Source organism: Vulpes vulpes, chromosome 2 (genome assembly GCF_048418805.1).
Source record: "Vulpes vulpes isolate BD-2025 chromosome 2, VulVul3, whole genome shotgun sequence".
In the NCBI taxonomy this organism is placed as follows: domain Eukaryota; kingdom Metazoa; phylum Chordata; class Mammalia; order Carnivora; family Canidae; genus Vulpes; species Vulpes vulpes.
This window is the reverse complement of record NC_132781.1, coordinates 55,438,859-55,454,974: the sequence shown is the minus strand read 5'-3', so window position 1 is coordinate 55,454,974 and position 16,116 is coordinate 55,438,859. Positions and strand designations below refer to the sequence as shown.

General features: G+C 53.5%; 1 protein-coding gene across 13 annotated transcripts; it reads right to left on the bottom strand.

The window, feature by feature from the left end:
• Positions 1-1,560: 1,560 nt before the first annotated feature.
• Positions 1,561-14,555, bottom strand: ST6GALNAC6 (ST6 N-acetylgalactosaminide alpha-2,6-sialyltransferase 6). 13 transcript variants are annotated; one of them, XM_072741802.1, is made up of 7 exons: positions 14,369-14,530; positions 13,182-13,238; positions 11,404-11,494; positions 9,421-9,600; positions 6,835-7,241; positions 3,659-3,766; positions 1,561-3,026 (listed from the first exon to the last, which is right to left on the bottom strand). In XM_072741802.1, the coding sequence occupies exons 2-7, from the start codon at positions 13,205-13,207 to the stop codon at positions 2,837-2,839; spliced, it is 1,002 nt and encodes a 333-aa protein (XP_072597903.1). In that variant the 5' UTR covers positions 13,208-13,238; positions 14,369-14,530; the 3' UTR covers positions 1,561-2,836. The 13 variants fall into 13 exon arrangements, 10 of the variants coding, with proteins under 10 accessions (XP_072597903.1, XP_072597887.1, XP_072597916.1 ...); XM_072741786.1 differs by lacking the exons at positions 13,182-13,238; positions 14,369-14,530 and adding exons at positions 3,344-3,369; positions 11,587-12,609; XR_011997886.1 differs by lacking the exons at positions 13,182-13,238; positions 14,369-14,530 and adding exons at positions 3,344-3,369; positions 11,587-12,609 and having other exon boundaries at positions 2,888-3,026; positions 6,854-7,241.
• Between the last annotated feature and the right edge of the window lie 1,561 nt (positions 14,556-16,116).

Sequence of the window (16,116 nt, the reverse complement as noted above, 5' to 3'; positions counted from 1 at the left end):
AACCCCCCTCTTAATGTCCTCCTCCGGCATCTGCCTTCATGCCCACCAGTGAGCAGGTGAAGGGACCACAGTGTTCTGGGAGAAGGTTGACTTAGAAACCTCTGCCTGGAACCAGATTCCCAGAAGCCTTTGTGCGGGACTGGAAGTGCTGCCATATTCCTGTCTTCCCATTACCATGTAGGGCCTTAGGCTCCCCGCATAAGGACTTTGCAAGGAGTCCCTGTCCCTCCAACTGTCCAACCACCTCCACCGTTACTGTACCTGGTTGGCCCCAGGCACAGGCCCTGCAGCGTCCCATCGTCCTGTTCACCTTCTGCTGCCCGAGGGCTGCGCCTTTGGCCTTCTCTCGCTGACACTCATGGCCTTTCCCCATCTGATCCCAAGCCGTCTCATCTCCCACTGCTTCCTCCTTCTGTGGCTTCACGGCTGACTAGAGTGAGGCTATAGGTCCCCCCTCCCTGTTCCCACCAGGCTTTTGTTCAGGCCATTCTTCCCACCTGACGTTCCCTCTCTCACCAATTGCACCTAACACAGCACATGGCATGTGCTACCTGTTGCATGAACGTAAATGTGAGCAAGAACCAATGCACGGTGCCCCTGCGGCCTACCAGCTCTGTGGCCCACCCTCCCAGCTGGCCCAGTGCCGGGGTAGAGCTCTTCCCCCGCCTCGTCCCTGCAGTCCCGGCAGCCTGCCCTCAACTCACACAGCGCCTTTGTCAGGCCTCTGCTCCCAAGGGCATCTTATCTGCCTCAACAGGTTGTAATCAGCCAGGGTCATGGACCCCCTTCCTCCTGCCAACCTGGAGCAAACAAACCTTTTGCCTAGAGCGTGGCGGCAGCCGCGTGGAGTCCAGGGCTCACCGGGGCCCTCCCCAGGCTGCAGCCCAGTGGCCTCGCCTCCTTTCCAGGCCAGGCCTCACAGGAAATGTCCCTGCCCTCAGCTCCCGGAGGCCCTAGAGCCAAACTCTGAGCACCTACCCCCTGCAGTCTCCCCTTGGTTGTGCTGCTCTGGCCTCCTGCAGTCCCCTGAAGCTGCTTCTGTGACAACGATATCATTCCTCCTCACACACACACACTTTTTCCTGCCAGGAGCATTTACCCCAAACTTCTACAGACTCCTCCTCACCCTTCAAGCCTCCGGAAGAATGTCACCTCGATAAAGGGCCCAGTGTCATTGTCCTGTAGTCCTGACCACCCGGCCAGGCCCTGTCTGGGACAGAACTACCACGGGGCCCCTCCCTTTCCTGGAGCCTCCCTAGAACCTGGAGAGCAGTGTCTGGACCTGTCTCGCCCCTGAAGGAACCGGTGCTCTGAGAGGTGAAGTGACTGGCCTGAGGTCACGCTGGAAAAGCCAGGTGGGCTTGGTTCCGGGAACCCCACACACCTCTGGAGCTGCCAGGTCTCCACCCAAGCTGCAAAATGCATGACTCACTGCCTGGCTGAAATGGCCGGCTGTCCTGAGTGTGGGCTCCCAGGCTGGAGGGCGTGGGCACTGTCCTGAGGAGGCTCACAGCAGGGCCGGACAAGGCCAGGCTTGATCCGAGACACAGGAAACAGAAACAGAGCTTAGGTGCATTTATTCCTGTACAAATTATTACAAAACCAAGTCTGGGGTAGTCACCGGCTCCCAGCCCCCACCCCAGTGTGCAAAGGCTTGCTGCTGGCCTCTTTCTTCTCCACCTGACCCCTCCTGCCCACAGCCTCCTCCAGGAAGCCCTCTAGTCTTCCCTTCCAGGCTCTGGAAGAATAGGGGCAAGCCCACCCCACTGAGGTCCAACAATAAAGTGCCTGATCTAGAGTGAGGGGACAGAACCCAGGTGACATGGCTCCTGGCCCCCGAGAGCCTTCCTAGGCCCAGCTGAAGGGAGACCCTTGGATGATTCCAGCAGCGACAAAGGGGCTGTGTGAAACCCCAATTTGGCTGGGATTCCCCCTTTTTCAGCCCCAGAGGCCACTCCAACAGGTGGAAAGCCTCACTGCTAGATGGCAGAAAAGGGAGCCTGGCTCTTTAAGAGCCAAACTAATGGCAGCTGAGTGGAGGGATTAAGAAAATAGCTAAAGGTTTATCCCTTTCCTATTAGATCCCCCCCAAACTCTGTGGGAGTTTGTGCAAAAATACCCTAAGTTTCCAGGAGGAAGTGAGGAAGGGGACTCCAAACCCCCAGGAGCTGAGCCCCCCAGCAAGGGTGGTGGCGGGAGGGGCCCAGTCTTACTGGAAGACAGACCCAAAGAGGTCAGTGGGGAAAGTGGGAGGGGGCCTCAGACTCCACATTAGAACCTGACACGGGCAGGAGGGCGACCAGAGAAGCGGCAAAGGTTTTGTCCAAAGCCACTCAGGGCAGAGCCAAGATCCGGATGGGGGCTCCCACCTCTAGTAGCCCCCTATAAGCCCACAAATGCCCTGGCCTAGCTTCCAGACAGCTCCCACTCCCATGCAAACCCTCTTTCTGGCTCAGGGTTCCCAGCTCTTCAGGACAGGACCCTACTGTCCCAGCCAATAAGGGAGTGATTGGGGGTCCATCCTGGGGCACTGAACCAAGGCCTCATGGGAAAGCACATGTCCTTAGCCTCAGATAACTTCAGAAATACCCTGATAGACTATGCTCACACCCTGACTGGACTAGAAATACCTCCAACACCCCTGATTAACCACATAGCTCAAATCCCTGATTGGTCAAGAGACACCCCCAGGCCCTGGCTGGAGGATACGAGGCCCTGATTGGCCAAAAGACACTCCGGCCAGCCCTGATTGGCCAAGAGATGGCCCTTGGTTGAGTGGCTGGGAGGAGAGAGGACTCTCCTGTGTCCCCTGTGAGAGGTCCACAGGCAGGGTAGCCTAGGTCCAGGAGGGGTGGGAGAAGGTGATTCCATACAGCTGGGCCCAGGATGAGAAGACCCTCTTCTCGGTGATGAAGCGGTGGTGGTTGCCTTTGCGGCTGTGCTCATTCTGGATGTAGGTGACACACTCATCTGGCCCCTTGGGTTCATAGTAGTGGTAGGGCATGCGCTGCAGACGGGGCCGCTGGCTGGGGCAGAGCAGATGGGGGCTGTCAGGGCAGGGCAGGCACCAGCAGGGCGTTGTGCTTTCCAGCACCTGACTTACTAGAGGATTTCAGTGGGGGAAATCCCTGCCTCTCCCAGGGCCTCAGTTTCCCCATCTGTATAATGGGTGTAGAGCGGACTAGGTTTATGACCACTCCACTTTTTTTTTTTTTTTTTTAATTAATACGACCAAAACTTTTCCTTTCCTTAAGAGGGTGGTGATGTAGGGGTAGTGGTAAGAAGGGTGGGCTCTGGAGCCTGGCCCCAGTGCTTACTGTTTGTGGGACCTTAGGCTACTCACAAAACGTTTTCTTCAGTTTTTCTCATCTATGGAACAGAAAGAATAAGGTAACTACCCATTAGAGTCACTGTGAGGAGTAAATGACATCACAAATGTAGCGAGGCTTGGAACATGGTCAGCACTCGGTAAAGAAAAGCTATCACCTAGCAGACTTTTCATATAATAATAATAGTTATTAATATATGAATTCTGGACTCTGGCTGAGTTGAGGGGAGAAGCCCCAAGAAGCCTAGATCTCTGCAGAGCAATTCGAATACCATAGAGGCCCTCAGAGGCACCCCCAGCCGAAGTTTCTGGGCCCTATCCGGGGCTCACCTGCAGTAGTCAGGGGGGACCATGCCGTAGACGTGCACATGGTCACACAGCTCCACTGCAATCACCATGGTGAACCAGCCGGTGCTCAACCACGAATGAGACTTTTCCCTGGGGGCAGAGAGGGGGCACAATGAGGGGGCACACACATGGGAAGGTCAACCCGCCTGGAGTTTCCCGAAACTCCTCCCACCCCCACCCCCCGTGGGGCCCTCCCCCAACTTCAGTGACCCCCTTGCTCAAGCCCCACTGTGGGAGCATGGGCATGCTGGCAGAGGACTTGTCTGGGCAGAGACGAAGGGTGTGGAGAGAGCGCCTTTGAAGGAACAGGGCATGCTGGGAATCAACTGGAGAGATTAGTCAGAGTAGGGCAGGTCACAAGTGACCATGAGCTCACTAGACTCGTGGTCTTGCTTGATAGAGCTTGCTAAGAGCAGCCATGCCCACACTAGGAGCAAACTAATGGGAGACTAATCAGAGAAGGTCATGCGGTGACCACAGGTTCAGAGCAAGGCATGGAAAGTAGCCAAGGACCTAGAGCTGAGCTGCCCACTACAGCAGCCAGTAGCATGACATGTGGTTGAAATGTGCCATTAGTGTAAAATATGCATGGGATTTTTTTAGTATGAAAGAACAAACATAGAAAATGTCACTGGTAGTTTTTGATTATATGTTAAACTGAAAATAGTTTGGATATATTTGATTGAAGGTGGTTCTTGGGGAAGTTTTTGTTTTTGTTTTTGTTTTGGTTCTTGGGGAAGTTTAAGAAGAAAATGAACCTCTCACAAGACTGACAAAGAAAAAGAGAGAAAAGACAGAAGTTACCACTATCAATAATAAAACAGAGATTATATATCACAGACCCTGTAGACATGAGAAGGGCAATAAGCAAACCACAAACAATTACATACATAAAATCCTCAACTTAGATTGAAAATCAGAAACTACCAAAACTCAGTCAAGGTGAAACAGATGAACCTGAGTGTGTGTGACTATTAAGAAATTGAATTCATCATTCAAAACCTTCAAAAAGGGGGATCCCTGGGTGGCCCAGCAGTTTAGCGCCTGCCTTTGGCCCAGGGTGCGATCCTGGAGTCCTGGGATCGAGTCCCATGTCAGGCTCCTGGCACGGAGCCTGCTTCTCCCTCCTCCTGTGTCTCTGCCTCTCTCTCTCTCTCTCTCTCTCTCTCTCATAAATAAATAAATAAATAAATAAATAAATAAATAAATAAATAAATTTTTTTAAAAAGCCTTAAAAAAAAAAAACCTTCAAAAAAGAGGGACACCTGGGTGGCTCAGTGGTTGAGCGTCTGCCTCTGGTTCAGAGCATGATCCTGAGATCCGGGATCAGGATTGAATCCCACAACCAGCTCCCTGCAGGGAGCCTGCTTCTCCCTCTGCCTACGTCTGGGTCTTTATGTGTCTCTTATGAATAAATAAATAAATCTTTAAAAAAACAGAAAATCTTCAAAAAGAACTCTCCAGGTCTGGATAGGGTCATTGACAGATTCTACCAAACATCTGAAGAAGAAATAACACCAATTCTACACATTTTCTGAGGCCAGCATTACCCATAATATCAAAAACCATGCAAAGACAGTACAAAAACAAAACAAAACTACACATTAGTATGTCTCCTGAGTACAGACACAAAAATCTCAACAAAATATTAGCATGTTGGGATGCCTGAGTGGCTCAGTGGTTGAGCGTCTGCCTCTGGCTCAGGGTGTGATCTGAGGATCTGGGATCAAGTCTCACGTCGGGCTCCTTGCAAGGGTTCCCTCTGCCTATGTTTCTGCCTCTCTCTGTGTGTCTCTCATGAATAAATAAAATCTTAAAAAAATATATTAGCATGTCATATCCAGCACTATATAAAAATAATACACTACAACCAAGTGAAATTTATTCCAGAAATGCAAGTCTGATTCGATATTCAAAAATCAATCAATATTCAAAAATATATATGGTGGTATAATCCACCATAGTAATAGCCTTAAGAAAAACCACATGATCATATCAATTGATGCAGAAAAACACTCGATAAAATTCAATATCCAAAAACAATAAAATAAAATTCAATATCCAATAATGATGAAAACTCTTAGCAAATTAGAGAAGGGAACTTCTTCAGTTTGGTAAAGGATAACTAAACACTCTACAGCTAACGTCATATTCAATGACGAAAGACCAAATGCTTTCCCAAGATGGCGACCAAGGCAAGGATGTCTACTCTCATCATCCCCCGTATAATTTGACCTTGTATCAAAGTCCTAGCCAGTGCAATAAGGCAAGAAAAAGAAATAAGATGCATACAGATTAGAAAGGAAGAAATAAAGGTGTTCTGAATTACATGTCCTTACAACATGATTACGTGCATAGAAAACTCAATGAACCTAGAAAAATCCCCCAGAACCAATATGTAAGTTTAGCAGGATTATAGGATATAAGGCCAACACACAAATAATCAATTGTATTCCTATATACTAGCAATAAATAAATGGAAACTCCCTAAAATTTTAAATAAAATTTATAATAGCTCCCTCAAATCTTAAGTATTTAGGGATTAATCAAACTGAAAAAAATACAGGGTATAGATGTTGAGTGTTTTGGGTTAAATAAAATATATTCAAATCAATTTCACCTGTTTCCTTCTACTTTTTTAATTTGGCTACTATAAAAATTTAAATTACATACATGGCTTGCATTATATTTCTATTGGATAGCACTGGCCTAGCTCTTCTGGGGGGATCAGCCAGAAAAGGACATGCTGGGAAAGATGTACCCTTAGGATAGAGCATGCTGGGAGCAACTGTGTGCCTCAAGCAAGACATGCTGGGTACAGTGAATACCTGCCATGAGCGACAGGGAGTTCTCCTAGAAAGATTCTAGGAGTGAGTATGCCGCCTTAGAGCAGAGCATGCTAAGAGTCCTGTTTCCTCAGACCAATGCATGCTGGGAGGAAGCCCTCCTGGGGAGACGAGACCGTGCAGAGCATGCTGGAAGTGACCCAGGCTAGGGGCTAGACGTGAAGAAGATTCTCCTGGAAAATCTGACCAGAGGGTAGCAGGAAGTGACCACAGCTTCAGAGGAGTGCATGCTGGAAACCAAAGGCCTGGTAGGCAGAGAATGCTTAGGGGGAGCACAGGGCTGGCTAGAGGGGGCAGGCAGGAAGCTGGTACCTGTCCTTGCCCGTCTCACCCCGGAAGAGGTCGTCAAATTGGCGCATGCGGCCGGGAGAGACGGCATAGGCCTCCATGTTGGGGAACACCAGGCCTGCCCGCTGGATGACGCGCACAAGGCTGCCCTGGGGCTTCTGCATCTTGTTTGGGGGGCCCCAAAAGATAAACACGGTTTCGGGGGTCCGGTTGACGAACTCCTGGGGCCTCCGCAGCACACGGAATACGCTGGAATGGGCTACCACACGGAAGGTGGTCTTGTTGCCTACATCGGCTGAGTAGCCCGTGGTGGGCGCATCATTCATGCGGATTGTGCACTCGGCTCGCTCAATCTCGGGACCCAGCTTGGTTCCCAGCAGGTGGCTAGAGCTGGTGACAATCACACACTGGTGGCACCGGGATGGCAGCGTCTGTGGGGGGCAAGGAAAGTCAACACTGTCATGACCACTCAGTGCCAGGCCCTATGCCCTGTATATCCAGGCATCTGGGAGGCAGGAATTATTTTACCCATTTTATTTTATTCATATTTATTTACCTGTTTGTATATTTAGAGATTGTGTGTCAGGAGGTGCAGAGGGGGAAGGAGAAGCAGGTTCCCTACAGAGCAGGGAGCCAGATGCAGGGCTCGATCCCAGGACCCTGAGATCATGACCTGAGCTGAAAGCAGACACTTCACTGACTGAGCCACCCAGGTGCCCCTATTTTGCCCATTTTAAAGACAAGGAAACTAAAGGCTCCTCACTCAACATTCAACAAATATTACATCAAGCTAGCTAATGGCCAAATGCCAGGGACAGAGCAATGAATAAAAGAGACCCCATTCCTACCTTCAAGAAGCTCACAGTCAGAGAGTCAGGGAACAAGTAAAAGACAAAATGACACCAGGTGGTGAGTAAAACGTGTTATGAAGATAATACAGTAGGGGCAAGGGATCAAGAGAGACAGGAGTAGGGGCTACTCTAGAAAGATCATCTGGGGCATGGGGGGCTCTCAGAGCGGAGACCTGGAGGATGAAAAGGAACCACATAGGAAAGTACGCAAGGCAGGAGGAACAGCAAGACCAGAGGTTCTGAAGTGGGAATGACCATGGTATGTTGAGAAGCAAAAGGCTGCTTGGTTGGGGCAGAGTGAAGGAACAGGAGGACAAGACAGTCATGCAGGGATGTCCCCAAAGGCACACAGCAGAGGAGTGTAGCGTTTGGGTAGGAACCCAACTCTGTGTGGCCCCAGCGCCCCAGCCTTACTCCAGTTCCCATAGGAGGGAATCCTGCCCAGGGCACCCATGACATTTCCACAACACCCACCAACAAGACACCACCTTGTCAGTTAGGAAAGGGTGGAAGCCCCTCTGGGCCTGTTTCCCCACTGCTGAATGAGTTGGAACCATGAGTTCTCTGGGACCTATCTTCTACCCATGGAATTCCTGTTTACCCGTTAAGCCTAAATTCAGGTGCTACCTCCTCCAGGCAGTCTTCCCTGAGCCCTTACTCCAAGATCCAACAATTGGTCCCATGGACCTCAGCTGACGGCTTTTGCAGCTTTCCCGAGCTCTACTGGCTTCCCCTGTCAGGCTGGAGGTAGCTACAAGCTCAGCACTGCCTCCACCCGCACTCAAGCTCTTCTACTTTCTCCTAGGTTCCGTTATTTTTATTTCAAGGGCATTAGGATCTCAGTTAGATGTTGATCCGTCTCTAAACACCTGCTAAGGGGCCCTTTCGCAGTAAGGGTGTATTCAGAGCCCCAGGCACCAAGTGTACAAAGATCCTGATAGATTTAGGAGGATTTGTGAGGGAAGAGAGGGAGGCAGGCAGGGGATCTGGAGACCTCCTCCTCCTGGAAAGTGGAGTCCATATTCCAGGCCAATGATTATCTCCCTGGCCTCTCAGAAAACATTTACGGCTTAGAGGATTATAGAGGGAACCCCAGAAATACAGCCTGAGTTGCATGGCTACCCAAGGCAAACAAAAGCCCTGGGAATGACCTTTGGCTTCTCTATACAGCTGCAACTCCAAAGGGATTTGGGGCTCTGCCCCTCCCTTGCCGTGTGGCCTTGGACAAGTGACTTTACCTCTTTGACTCTTGGTTTCCCCATCTCTTCAAGGAGGATAACAATGCTGACCTCACAGCCTCTGTAGGTGGATGATTACTGCTAATCACAGTGCCTGGCACACAGCAGGCAATTGACAAAGGACAACCATTATTATGACTGTTTTGTGTTGTCAAGTACTCCAGTGTTCCGCTCCCAAACCCTGTATGGACACCCCTGCAGAGACAGAGATCAGTGAAAGCCAGCAATACCTCTCCTTAGGGATTCAGACTCAGAAAGCAGTAGGATATCAATGTTAAAATGGGACCTTGTAGAAAGTGGAGGCCCAGAGACAGACAGGGTACCTGTCTGAGATCACACAGCAAACCAGGGGCTGATGGCACTGGAAGCCAAGGCCTTGACTCCTGGGGTCCCCCCTTTCCTTTAGGAAGAATGGAAATAGCAGAGAGAAGAGGTGGAGGAGTGGGAACAGAGATGGTGGGTAACAGGGAAGACCAACCATCAGCTTGGTCTCAGAGAGTTCCCCAAAGTGGTCACGCTACCTTGTTGCCAAGAATTGGGACATACGCGTCCGTGATGCTCCACTTCTTGAGGTTGACGGGCCTGCGGGTGCGGCCCCGCAGGGAGCCGTAATGGAAGACCTCATTGGCACTGTTGGAGCTGTAGAGGATGAGGATGGTGATGAGGGCGAAGAGGACCACGAACACTGCTGACCGCTGCTCCTGGAGAGGGGAGGAGCCGATGAGTGCCCAGCCACCCCCCAGGCCCCTGCCTCATCCTTGCCACCTACAACGCTTGGCTAACTCCTGCTCTTCACTCCAGACCAGTTGAGGCCCCACCTCCTCCGGGCCCCTGAGCACCCCCATCACAGCACTGGTCACACTGTGGTCTCCCACCCCCTCCCCACCAGTCAGACCATGAGCTCTGTGGGCTGGGACTGAGACAGTCTCGTTGGCCACCTTATCCCACCTCCCAGAACACAGAAGCACAGAAGGTTCTTGGGGAGGGTTCGCTGGATTGGATTGGATGTGTCAGAGGGATACCTCAGCTGCAGCTGGAAGGATGCTTAGAGACAGGTGAGGCATTCAAAGGAGAGGGCCCAAGGTCTTCCCCAAATAGGAACTCTCTGTAATGTTTATCATTCATGAAGCCTAGAGGGGATGGATCTGGTCAGGAATTGGAATGTGTGGTCAGCCAGTGCCCCATCATGTCACTGACAGTAGGAAAGTAATCCCCAAAGTATCCACTGGGATTTATCTGCCCAGGGTCCACATGGTGAGACAAGATCTGGAAGTCCTGGCTCCTTGCACTAAGCCCTCTGTGCTGGTTACTTATGTATCTCTCCTCAGTTCCAAGTTCACCCTTTTTGCCTGCTCTGTGAAAATGGACCTGGGCCCTAGTGTCATTTTGCCAATTAATTGCAGATTGAGCTTTGTCAGGAAAGGATGCTGGAGAGGCAGTGAGAGACAAAAGGAGTTTGCTTCCTGCTTCTAGTTGGACTTGACACCTGGTCTGTGCCCTTGCCCTTCCACAGCACACGGCTTCCAGAGCACATGCTCCATCCCCAGCACCCAGTGACCAGCAGCCAGAAGCACTCAGCTGCGCTTGCTTGGGCACCTGGCTTCAGGCAGTTTGGGAGCAGAGTGCCTCTGGCTCTTGCTAGGAACACAGCTTCTCCAGAGTTCAGTTCATGCAGTACACTCAACTACCAGAGGCCAGAGCTCTGTCCCTGGAGCAGTTTTGTACAGGCTCAGAGGGCTCTTCAGAGTGGCAGCCTTCCTCGTAGCTCAGAAGTGTTTTTATGACAACTTCTGCCAGCCCAGCACCGGGTAAGGTCTCTGTCATCCAGTGGGCCAGAGCTGTGCCCTCTCCAGCAAGGCCTGGGCCTCAGGCCCGCAGGTGGTGGCTGCTCCTTCTCTTGGCTAGTCTTGTATTCCTGAGAGTTCCAATCCCTCATTACTCGATGCCTGGCTGTAGCTGATAGTTCTTTACACTAAACTTTCCTGGTTCAAATTACTGTGTGCTTTCTGTCTCCCAGTCTGACCCAGATTGGTATGTCCACACTACACTACCCCTGACCCTCAAGCTGTGCCAAGGCTGCCCTGCATTGGATCCCAGGAAGGGGTCCACAGGGCCAGGAACATAGTAGTGAATGAGTGGATTGCTGTGACACCCTCAGAGTGATGCTCCCAACATCCTGTCATCTTTGACTCTGACCACTGCCTGCTCACCCCACCCCACCCCCACCTTGCACAGCACTTCACAGTCACCTTCTCGGCCAATTCTGGACCACAGATGGACCAGTCAACCTAGGAGGACAGAGGACCTAGCCCAGAATGAGAAAGGAGCTTGATCCCAACGCTACAGGGATCAGTGGCCACAGCAGAGCTCAAGCCTCTCAGGTATCAGCCACTTCTTGGTAGGGAAGAGACACTGGTAGTGGCCTGAGAAGGCAGGCTCAAAGGAGCCCACTTCACTGAGAAAGTAAAAAGCTGAGATAAGGACAAGAAATGAGGGGGGCTTACTTTGTTGCTACTCATCTCTCTCCGGCGTCTGCTGAGGGGCAGGGGCCAGCGTCCTGTAGGTGGCCCAGGGGGCAGGGATGTGGGGTCACACCTGCAAGCCACAGAAAAGGTTATGGCTTGAGTCCTCTCCCCTAGAACAGCTGGTCAAAGGCTACACCCTCCCCACCCTACCAGCCCTCTTACCCACGCAAGACTTCAAGGCTCAAGGCCATATCCATTTTGCAGAGGGAGACACTGAGGCCCAGAAAGGGCAGCAACCTGCTTGAGGTCACACAGCCAGGTGGTGGCAGAGCCCTGCCTCTCTCTTGGTCCCCTGCTCTCTCCCACTCTGCTCCCCGAACAGGGACCTCCCCACACCTTAGCACTCCTAGGCAGCCAACTGGTCTGAGGCTGGCTCCCCAACCCAGCAAGAGCCCCATGCACACTCCTACCCCAAACTCTGATGTAGGTCCCTGTGGTCTTGGAATAAGGCAATATTCCTTACAGGTCCCCAAAGTTCTCTGCAAAGCACCCTTCCAGATCTTGCATTAACTGTCCCCTCTATCTACAACACGTCCCTTCTATCTAGAACACCCTGCCCTCCTGCACCCTGCTCATGCTCTCTCATCCTCCAAGCCTGGGGGAGGCCAACAACTTCCTATGTGTCACCTCCCCACTAGGCTGAGAGTGGCTGAGAGCTCCCTGAGGGTGGGGCCGGCACGGATCCTCACTCACCATCTCCGCTGTGAAGCCTCAGAGATGGGTGCAGGAGGTTCGCTTAATGACTTCGTTAATTAACAATAAGATCTCGGGGTTAAGGGCACAGACTCACCAATGGGCAATAATCACAGTCCCATCCTCGGAGCGGGGGTGGGGGGTGGGGGGGTGGAGGACCTCCAGTAACGAGGCAGCCTTGGACAATCCTTCCTGCCTGCCCTTCTGCCCTTAGCGGCCGCGGCTGCGAGGGGACATCTTCACAGGCCCTAGCTCCCCTCCAGACCTCAATCTCCCCACCTGTCCAAAGGGAGGGAGTACTTGCATTCCAGCCACCTCCAGTAGATTCGAGGCCACTGGGAGAGTGTGCGGAGGGAGAAACAGGGGCCCAGGGCTCCCCAGCTCCGTCCTTCCCTCCAGGGGCCTCCCAGCTCCGGCCACTGTCCCCGCTCCCTGACCTGGCCGCTGTTTACTCCTACACCGCCACCACGAAGAGCCACAGAACCTCAGGCCGAAGGAGGCTCCTCGCATGCCGCTCCTGATTGGCTGGGCCCCGACTCCGCCCACCGCACAACCCCGCCCCTTCTCCGGGTGAGGCCCCCTCCTCCCAGGCCGCGTCTCTGATTCCTCCCAGACCGAGGGCCAGGACCCAAGGGCCAGTCTGGGGGGAGCTCTCGCTGGGACCAGTGCCCACCATACAGATCAGGAAACTGAGGCCCATTAGGAGAGGAAACAACTTGTCTTCGGACTCACAGCCCCCGCTGGGGCGCAAGACGGGAGTCCAGAATCCCAGCGTCGCGCCCATCAGCACTGATCCTCTGGCAGTCTGGGCCCTCACCGTCCAGCTACCTCGGAGCGGAGCCTCTCCTCTCACTACCCTTTCCTTCGGATGCCCCACGCCCCAGACACACCAGGGCACTCCAGTTCCCTGGCCCACCCCCTCCCTACCTTCCCACCTTCGCCTGATGAGTGCCCTCAGCCAGGACCACGGACCCCCTGGTCAGCCCCATCACAATCCAGCTCTGAGAAGGCCACGGTCATACAGCATCTCAGGTGCCAGTGTGAATCCCGGTTCCACCACTTACTGGCTGAGGGGCCTCGAGCAAGCCATGTGACCTCTATGAGCCTCAGTTTCCTCATCTCTGAAATGGGAATAATAAGAGTAGGTAACTTATGGGGTTGTTGAAAGGATTCCAGCAGATGTGGCAAGGGAAGTAGGGGGCTTGAAAGTGATCGGTCAGTGCCTGTTAGCCTTGTGGTTATTCGTTGTTGGAGGCCTCCCTCACCTTGAGCTTGCCAGAACACTGCCCCTTCTCAGATACCTCGCCTAGCCATTTCCCTCTAATACCAAGGAAGATGTGCAGGGAGCCACATTAGGTACCACCCACTCACCCCATCTTCCCGGCAACCCTGAGAGGTAAGGGCTCTTATTCCCCATTTCACAGATAAGGAGACTGAGGTACAGAGAGGCAGAGCTGCCCAGAGTCAGCCCGGGAGCCTTGATGGCAGGCTTGTTTGCAGGGAGCAGTCCAGGGCTGAGCCTGCCGGGATCTCCCTCAGGGATCTCCCCGGGTGGAATCGGCCAGAGGCCACCAAGTGTGTGCTCAGCACCTGGCCTAGCACCAGGGAGCAGGCCTGCTGGGGAGTGACTTGCTCGTGCTGGGGAGGCGGCATCCAGCGCTGGGCCAGGAGCGTGGCCTCGGCCCGGGACTGGCCTGGCAGGAGGGCTCAGTCCGTGGCTGTGTGTGGGGGGACACACCCTGCCCCCTGTATGGGGGCTTTGCCCCTCTCCGCCGGGGGAGTCCTCCTGCAGGGTCGAGACGCCCCCACGAGCCGCGTGGGAGGAGGGCTCGGGGAGAAGGGGGAGGGAGGCTCCTGATGTCTAGATGGGGGGTCGCTGAGCCCTTAGGTCCACTGGTGGGGAGCGACTCACCCTCTACGCCCCCTCTCGCGCTGACCTCCCGCCCCCCCCCCCGCCCCAATTCCCGCACTCCGGGCGGTCCGGAGCCTAGCCCCTGCTGGGGAGAGGAGGGAGGCAGGACGGCGGCAGGTCCCCGAGCCCTAATGGAGCAGTCAGCGGCAGGGGCCCCGCGAACCCCGCGACAGCCCTTGGGCGCGAGGACCGGGATGTCCAGGCGCGGCCGCCGAGGGAGAGTGGGTCTGGGGGGCCCCGGGGCTGCACATCTCCCCCCGGCCCGGGGTCCCGACCCCCTCCCCCGGGCGCACGCAGCGCCCCCCTCCCGCTGCCCGCCCCCGCGCGCCGCCCGCTCACCTCCCCCGGGGAGCGCCCGGCCCCCGCGGCCCCCGAGGCCCCCGAGCCCCCTCACATGGCTCCGGGAGCCGGGAGCCGGGAGCCGAGAGCCGGGGTCCGCGCCGCTCCGGCAGCCCAGGCCCCGCCGCAGCCCCCGCCCGCCGGGTCCTAGCGCCGCCGCCGCCGCCGCTCCGGCCCAGGCCAGGGAGGCGGGCGGAGCCTGGAGGGGCCGCGGGTGGCTCCGCCCAGGGGCGGCGCCGGCGGGGAGGGGTGGGGGGCTGGTGACCCCGCGCCCGGGCCGCGTCGGCGCCTCGCTTGCTCCTTCGGGCAGCCGGTAGTGGCGATGAAAAAAAAAATTACAACAGCCTACTGGAGCCCTTCAGTGTGAGGTGTGAGTGGGGCCTGTTTCATCTCGCTTTACTGCCGCCACGGCCCGGATGGGGAAACCGAGTCCCAGGGCACACTGAGCTCGAAATCAGTTGAGTTTCATCCAAAGCTCCCCTACCCCGGGCCCCCAGAGCCCTGTATCCACTAGTCGCAGGGAGTGAACCCAGGGGTCCTCCCTTGGATTCAAGTCCAGCTGTGCCACTTACTAGCTGTTGGGGCTTGGCACATTACTCACCCTTCCTCTGCTCTGGAAAATAGGCAGAACAGGCTCATAGGGTGTTGTCAGGGTTAAAAATGTTATGTTACTTCTTGGAGTTATCGGGGTATTCATGACATGGGTTTTATGTGATAGTAGCCATGATAGGGGCCTGGTTAAATAAACAAAAGCACAGCCCAGCTAAAATGAAGGATGCAAGTCAATAGGCACCTGACAGGAAGAAATGTCCAGGATATTTACAAGCTACTTAAGAAAGCAAATGAAAGAAGTTAATCGTTCTGGAAAAGGAAATTGTAAAAACTTGCTTTCCACTCCTGGATATGTACTCCGGAGAAACTCTTGCACATGCACAAGACAAAGTTCAGAGTAGCTCTGAAATAACACAAAACCGGAAACAGCCTATACATCCATCAGCAGGAAAATTGATGTTTCCTTTGCAGTATGCCATGGTGGAGTATTATATAGCAGGGAAAAATGAATGAGCTATGTGACATGGATGGATTGTAGAGACATGTGCAGTGAAAAAGACGAATCCCAGAAGACCAAATAAAACTACACACTATATTGTTTAAGCAAACAGCTGTCAGCAGGGACACCTCTCACAGCCAGGGACAGACTGAGCTTTTGCCTATCAGAATGATTAAAGTTTTAAACAAGCAAAAGTCAAGAACACAGCTGTCTTCGTCAGGGAGGCAGGGATGTAGGGGAGGGGAGGGAGGAAATACAGAAGCATGCAGTCCTCCTACCCTCTCTGGTCTTCCACTGGGACCCGGATTCAAGAGGTTTGTTACATTACTATGTTTTATAACTTAAACAATTGTTTTTTTTTAATATTTAATTTATTTATTCATGAGAGACAGAGAGAGGCAAAGACACAGGCAGAGGGAGAAGCAGGCTCCATTCAGGGACCCCGATATGGGACTAGATCCCAGGACTCCAGGACCACGACCTGAGCCAAAGGGAGATGCGCTTAACCGCTGAGCCAGCCAGGCGTCCCACATTACTACATTTTATAACTTATGAGTATGATGCATGCCATCATTTGTATGCATCACGGTGTTCAAAGAAAAAAGAAAGAGGAGATAAATCAAATGAAAATATGGAGATACCCTTTGCCTATGAGTGATTAGAGTGTTAAGAGTGGGGATCCCTGGGTGGCATTTGG

Bases quoted from the DNA above. Each gene is read 5' to 3' on its own strand.
- ST6GALNAC6 (XM_026009366.2), bottom strand. From the start codon at position 11,822: ATGGGGCTCTTGCTGGGTTGGGGAGCCAGCCTCAGACCAGTTGGCTGC. The intron at 11,495-11,586 runs GTAAGAGGGCTG...TGTGGCTTGCAG, and splicing joins AGCCTTGAAGTCTTGCGTGG to GTGTGACCCCACATCCCTGC. The intron at 9,601-11,403 runs GTAAGCCCCCCT...TCCCCTCTCCAG, and splicing joins GAGAGATGAGTAGCAACAAA to GAGCAGCGGTCAGCAGTGTT.